At 57.2% G+C, this 6,668-nt stretch overlaps 1 protein-coding gene across 1 annotated transcript; it reads right to left on the bottom strand.

Annotated features, from left to right (window-relative positions):
- Nucleotides 1-4,435: 4,435 nt before the first annotated feature.
- SPPL2C (signal peptide peptidase like 2C) lies at nt 4,436-6,668 on the bottom strand. The gene has a single exon (XM_027519287.1). The coding sequence runs from the start codon at nt 6,589-6,591 to the stop codon at nt 4,519-4,521; it is 2,073 nt and encodes a 690-aa protein (XP_027375088.1). The 5' UTR covers nt 6,592-6,668; the 3' UTR covers nt 4,436-4,518.

Raw genomic sequence — 6,668 nt, 5'->3', positions numbered from 1 at the left:
GATGGGAGCTGATCCCGGCTGCTGGGCTAGGAGATAGAGAGCTGTGAAATGAGGCAGTTCCTGGCCCTCTCTGGGCTTTCCTTCCCTCATCTGTGGAATAGAGCATCTCTCAGTCCTTGCTGGTTCTCACTGTCAAGGGAAGCCAGAAGCTCCAGCACCAGACTTCTCATTAACTAAAAAAATCCCTAGGCTGTGACCGTTCGTTCTTTCTGGGTAGCCTGAGCACAGCACAGCCCCTGAGCAGGGACTGGCCACCTGGAGCCCTGGTCATGGCTCAACCTGGAGCCCTGGATATGGCTCAGGAGTTCGTTCTTGCGCTGGTCCTGTCTTAACTTTTAAAGAATTAGTTAATTTGTTTATGGCTGCGCTGGGTCTCCATTGCCGCATGTGGGCTTTCTGCAGTGGCAGCGAGCAGGGGCTACTCTTCGTTGCTGTGTGCAGGCTCCCCTTGCGGTGGCTTCTCTTGCTCAGGCTCTAGGGCATACAGGCTTCAGGAGTAGTGGCACGCGTGCTCAGTCGCTCCACAGCATGTAGGATCTTCCTGGTCCAGGGAACGAAACTGTGTCCCCTGCACTGGCAGATGGTCTCTTAACCACTGGACCACCAGGGAAATCCCTTTAATATGTATTTTGTTTGTTTTTGTGGGATCTTAGTTCCTGGACTACAAGTCAAACCTGGGCCCTCAGCAGTGAAAGTATGGACTCCTAACTATTGGACTGCCAGGGAATTCCCCCTATTTTAGGTTTCACCTGGCACAGGTTGGGCTCTGCAGATGCTGAGACAGAGTTCAGAGTGCAAAAGGGAAAGAGGAGGAGCGAGGTGAGGGCAGAAGAGCCATCAGACTGGGGTGCAGGCCTGCCTGCCGCCTCTCTGCCAGCCCTGGGGAGATGGCCAGGCCCTGGTCCTGCTGTCTTGACCTATCATTATCTGCCTGAGGGTGCAGGACGGATGTGTGTGCATGTTTATGTGCGCGTACCCGTGTGTGTCTGTGTGTGTGTGAGTGTATGGTAACATGTGCAGATTCCTGTGTCCCTCAGGTGGGAGCTGCCAGCTCTGGGCACCTCTTGACAGGTGACAGCTTGGTCCTGCCACTGGATTCAACCCAGTCCCTGGGAAGCTGGCTGGTAAAGGGAGGCAGAGCCTGCAACCTAAAGAGGATCCTGGCCCTGGGGTCAGGGCAGGAGCAGAGGGTGCAGCAGCGCTGCAAAGTTTCTGGAGCCCAGGCTCAGCCCCTGCCCCGGAGGGTTTAACACTCAGCACAGTGCCCTGAGGTGGGTAGGGTCATTCTCCCCATTTTATAGACAAAATGTCCTCTAAATGCTTGCCTCTGCTGGGTGGAACAGTGAGAACAGGATCGGACTCATTCTTCCCCGAATCTGTTTGGACATGGTGGGATGGGGGCGGGGTTGGGTGGCTTCCTTCCTCAGACCCTCCCCTTGAGAATCTTCTCCTTGGAGGCAGGTATCACCCTGCTGCAGGGAGCTCTGAACCAGCATCCTTAGAGCCACCCTGACTACAAGTTCCCGGTACAGATCTTGCCGCCCCCCACCCCCCCACCAAGTCTAGGTGGTGAGAGGGACCAAGAGCCCTCCGCTCTGCCAGCCCTTCCCCTCAGGGCTGGCAGAGGGGTGCAGACCACCCTTGATAGGTCCAGTGACGCAGGTCAGCAGCGGGGAGGCAGCCTCGGCTGGTGGGGAGCCAGAGCCTGCGGAGGCCCCTCTGCCAAGGCCAGATGGTCACTGACTCTAGCGGGAGGGGCTGCCAACACCTCCGGTCAGTGTCCTGGCCCGTGTTCCTCACTCGGCCCTTGTCCAGACCTGGCCTTCAGGTGCTGTTTGACGAGGAGCTGTGCTTCCTCCCCAGTGAGTGGGGCTTTCTGTGAGATGCCCTTTACCTGCACCCCTCACCTGCCTGGCCCTCTTCCTCTCCACCCCCAGGGTGCAACCAGACTCCTTAGAGTCTCGTCTCCACACTGCCCAAGGCTCTGCAGGACCCCAGGGAGGAGGCCTGAGGTCTTCACGTTCATGCGTGTCTGCTAAGTTGTGTCCAACTCTTGATGACCCCTGGACTGAAGCCCTCCAGGCTCCTCTGTTCATGGGATTCTCCAGGTAAGAAGTGGAGTGGGTTGCCATTTTCTCTATGAGATCCTTCTGATCCAAGGATAGAAACTGCATCTCCTGCATCTCCTGCACTGGCAGGAGGATTCTTTACCACTGTGCCACCTCTTTATGCTGCATCAACCCATCCATTCATTTGTTATAACAGCTTTAAGAACTAAGTGAGGTGGGTTGAGAACAGACCCATCTTGGCTCACACTCTTGTGGTTGCGGAAGGGCATGGTCTGGATGACAACCTGGACTGTGATGGGTGAGGATTCCCAGGAGGGCTGCCTCGCTTGCACAGATTCACTTCATTGTCTGGGTCAAAACTGCAGGCAGTGGCCAGGCGTTGCCCAGGATTCACTGATTCATCCATTCAATGATGCATTCATTCATTCATTCCTCCAACAAACATAAATCAAGCACCTGCTACATACCAGGCCCTGTTCCACACAGATGAATAAGACAGAAGGCCCCTGCCCTCACCAAGTTGATATGACTGGGGGAGACGAGAAAATTAATGAACTGGGTATAGGGTGATGTGATTAGGGCTGGCAGATGCTTTAGGAAAGGTCATCAGGGATCTCCCTGGTGATCCAGTGGCTAAGACTCTGAGCTCTTAATGCAGGGGACCTGGGGGTTTGATTCCTGGTCAGGGAACTAGATTCCACATGTTGCAACTAAGATCCAGCACAGCCGGATAAATAAATAAATATTAAAAAAAATTTTTTTTAAAAGAAAGGTCATCAAGGAAGGCCTCCCTGAGGCTGGGGCTGGAAGGACAAGAAACTGGTCAGACCCGATTCTGGGGGTGGGAGGACTAGAAAGTTGCACTAGAGGACCCAGCAGGTGGGAAGGCCCTGGGGAGAGAAGGGGCATGTGTGTGGTGGGGGCTGGCGTGTGCTCCCTGGTGGTGGTCAGGGCAGGCATGCTGGGTGTGAAGGGGGGGAAATTGGCACCAGAACTCAAAGGCTCGTAGGAGTTGGATTTGACTCTTTCAGCTCCTTTCACAAAGGGGCATAATATAAACAGAGTTAACATTCACATCGCTCTCCCTACATGCACTGCATTAGTGCTCTTATGGAAGCCAATGCAGTCAGACTTCCCCCAAACCATGGTAGGTCCTATTATTATCCCATTCAACAGGTGAAGAAACTGAGGCACCACGAGCTTAAATCACTTGCTCAGTGACACAGGACAGATCAGTGGTGGAGCTGGAGTTTCTGGTAGGCTGCTGGCTTCCGAACTTTAACCACTGTCTTTTCCCACACTACCCTTCCCGCATAGACTCCTCCGCAAGACTTCCCTCACCCCAGTTTGTTTCCTCTGCTTAAGCAACATCTAAACATACTCTAAAGCTTAAGGAATTGTGGGGTCCTCAAGAGGTCATCTTGTCCATGCTCCTGCCTCCAGATAGACATGGTATTATAAGTCTCATCTTGAGGATGAGACTCCTAAGCCCCACAGGGGTTAAGAAACCAGTTCATTATCCAAGGTCAGTGAAGGAAGCGTGGGAACTAAAGCCATGGTCTCCTAAATTCTTTCACTCCAGCTCCAACCTCTCCATCCCTGTTTTGAGATGATTCTCAAGTTGTTTCTTATCTGTTCTCCATCCCCCACCCTTCCCCCAGCTGGACAGCAGACTCCCTCTGTGCCCACCAGCAGGGTGGGGTACACAGCAGCTGCATACTTGGTGTCTGTGAATGCAGCAGGTGGATGAGAGCAGGCACACTGGGTGTGACGTTGCTGTCCAGGATGCTTACAGAGCAAGGATGCTTAGCAGGAAGGGTGGGTGTGAGCTGACACTGGAAGGCTGCTTAGAAATGTTTCATCTGGGCTTCAGCATTTCTCTCTGGGGTAGGAAGGGTGTCTCAGCTAGAGGAAACAGCATGTGCAAAGAGACAAGGAGAGTATGTGGCATAATCAAGGAACGGTAATGGTTTGATTGGACCTGAGCATGAGAAAAAGATGGGCAATGAGGCTGGGGTTGGGCTGCAGAAACAGACAGGTATGGTCTGTCCCAAGGACCCTGCAGGCTCTATGTGAACTGCTTCCTTACAGTTCTAACAAACAAAGAAGCTCCGTGGGTGAAGGTGAAGATGAAGTTGCTCAGTCGTGTCCGACTCTTTGTGACCCCGTGGACTGTAGCCTACCAGGCTCCTCCATCCATGGGATTCTCCAGGCAAGAATACTGGAGTGGGTTGCCATTTCCTTCTCCAGGGGATCTTCCCGACCCAGGGATTGAACCTAGGTCTCCCTCATTGGAGGCAGACACTTTAACCTGAGCCACCAGGGAAGCCCTAACAAACAAAGCAGCTCTGTGGGCAGATACAGAATATTTTTAATGCCCCAGTTTATTTTTGTCACACGTGGCTTTGCTCTGTGATAGTCTAGAGGCACATGTCCCAGGGTTCCTGGTTCACAAGGGATCTTGGGTCAACATGCTCTTCTTTACCTTAAGGCCCTTCCTCTTGTGGAAGCCTGTCCAGGACAGGCTAGCCTCATGGGCCTGGGCCTGGGCCTGGGCCTGGATATGGCCCAGCTCTGAGGGTGGCGGCCTGAGCGGTATCAGCATGGCCATTGGCATCAGTGGTAAGAGCTCCTCTGAGACCCCAGAAGGGGTACTCGACAGGTCATCGGGCTCCAGGTTGGCATCGCTCCAGCCCTCGGAGCTGTCACTGTGGCCTTCTGGACTGGCGGCTCCATCCTCAGATATGGTGATAGTCTCAGCCGTGCCCTCCCCAAGGCTGCTATCTAAGTCTCTTGCCAGGGTGGAGATGGTGGCCCCCTCAAGCTCGAAGGCTCTGTGGATGTCTGCTGCATGCTCCTGCTTCTGCTCAGAACCAACTGAAGGGGCACCGCAGAGCCCTGGCACAGGCCGGGTGAGGGCCTTGCCTCTAACCTGGCCTGTCCAGAAGAGGGTGAGCTCTTGGCGGCAGGCGGCCACGGCCAGGCTGGTGAGCAGGGTGCTGGACACCAGGTAGAGCAGGGCAGGCTGGCCCATCTGCATGAGAGCCATGGCGAAGAAGGTGACCAGCAGGCCCACAGCATAGGCCGCTGTGCAGGCCACGAAGTAGACCTGCCGCGAGTGGATCTGCACATCAAAGCGGTGACAATAGGCCACCAGGAAGCCGGGGACCACGATGTCACCGAAGCCGAGGATGGAGAAGGGCTGGTCACACAGGGTCAAGGCCGAGAAGCTCAGCCGGGGCACCTTGAGGACCATGGGCAGCCTCTCATGGCTCAAGGAATCTGCCGGGCCCGAGGCCACGCCAACCATGATGCTCTCGCCGGTCCTGGTGAGGAGGGGTGTGATGAATACGAAGAAGACGTCAAAGACTAGCAGGGCCAGCAGGAAGGAGGCGCAGCTCTTGAGGGTGGGCAGGCGCATGCGCCGTAGGACGAAGAGGCAGTAGGCCACGCCCAGCGTGTCCTGCAGCAGCCACGCCCAGCGGTCCTCGTTCCGATAGGCGACCCAGAGGACCGTCACCACCAGGCACAGGCCAGCCAGCAGCAGCAGGGGCAGCTGCAGACAGGCCCGGCGGCCAGGCAGGAGCCACTGGTCCTGCCACACGGGCAGGTGGCGCACCACGGGCACCAGGCAGCTGTAGAGGCCGGTGCCCGCGCCCAGCCCGAAGATGGCGATCATGATGTAGACAAAGCAGTCGTAGAAAAAGTAGAGCAGAAGCATGATGGAGCAGGACATGGTGACCACCGCGCCCGTCATGGCCGGCGTGAAGTCCACCGGCGAGTCCTCGTCGTCTTCTTCCGGCCCCCGCCGGGCCGCCAGGGCTCTCTGTGGAGGGTGACCGCCGGGCCCCCCACCCCCTCGTGCCCGGCGCCGCTGCAGCCGGTCAGCCTCAGTCACGCCGGCCCAGTAGCCGCCCACGGCCACGGTGCCCACGGCTAGGAGGAAGATGACCACCATGTTGTAGTCGAGGATGGGCTCTGGGGGGGCGTACAAGGCCACGTGGACCCTGTTGCCCCCGTGGGTGTGGCTGAGGATGTCTAGCATGTCCGTGTAGCGGAGCACAGCCACGGGGATGGTGAGGTCTGGGAGGGGCTTGTGGGGGTTCTGGGCCGCCGGGGTGATGTCTGAGCACTGTTGGTCGCTGACCCGGCTCACGATGAGCAACCCGTGGGCGCCTCGGCCCTGAGCCAGCCAGCCCTTGTCGTAGAAGCTGCAGTTGCCTCTCATGACCATGGCGGTGGTCCGGTGGAGGGGCCGCTGGCTGGCGGAGCCGTCCGGGTGGGCCTGGTGGGAGGAGTCCTGGCCTGGGCACCAGGATGCGCCCGTGCCATCGTGCAGGGGCAGGAGCGGGGCGTGCTGCAGGTCCCGGGGCAGGGTGACATAGTCGGAGCGGAAGAGGATGCAGTAGTCCTTGCTCCAGTTGTCCGACACCACGTGGACCACGCCGTACTCCCCCTGGGCTGTGGTGCTGGCCAGGAGGAAGAGGAGGAGGAAAAAGAGGAGGAAACCCAGGCACGCCATCCTCCTCAGGCACCTACCGCTGCGTCCCAGTGTGGCAGCTGCCCACGGCCCCCTGACCCCTCCCAGGGCTGGGTGTG

This window comes from Bos indicus x Bos taurus, chromosome 19, assembly GCF_003369695.1.
Source record: "Bos indicus x Bos taurus breed Angus x Brahman F1 hybrid chromosome 19, Bos_hybrid_MaternalHap_v2.0, whole genome shotgun sequence".
Lineage (NCBI taxonomy): Eukaryota > Metazoa > Chordata > Mammalia > Artiodactyla > Bovidae > Bos > Bos indicus x Bos taurus.
This window is presented reverse-complemented; position numbering and strand designations above follow the sequence as displayed.

What these genes read in the sequence shown, in the direction of transcription:
- SPPL2C (XM_027519287.1), bottom strand. Translation starts at nt 6,591, where the DNA reads ATGGCGTGCCTGGGTTTCCTCCTCTTTTTCCTCCTCCTCTTCCTCCTG.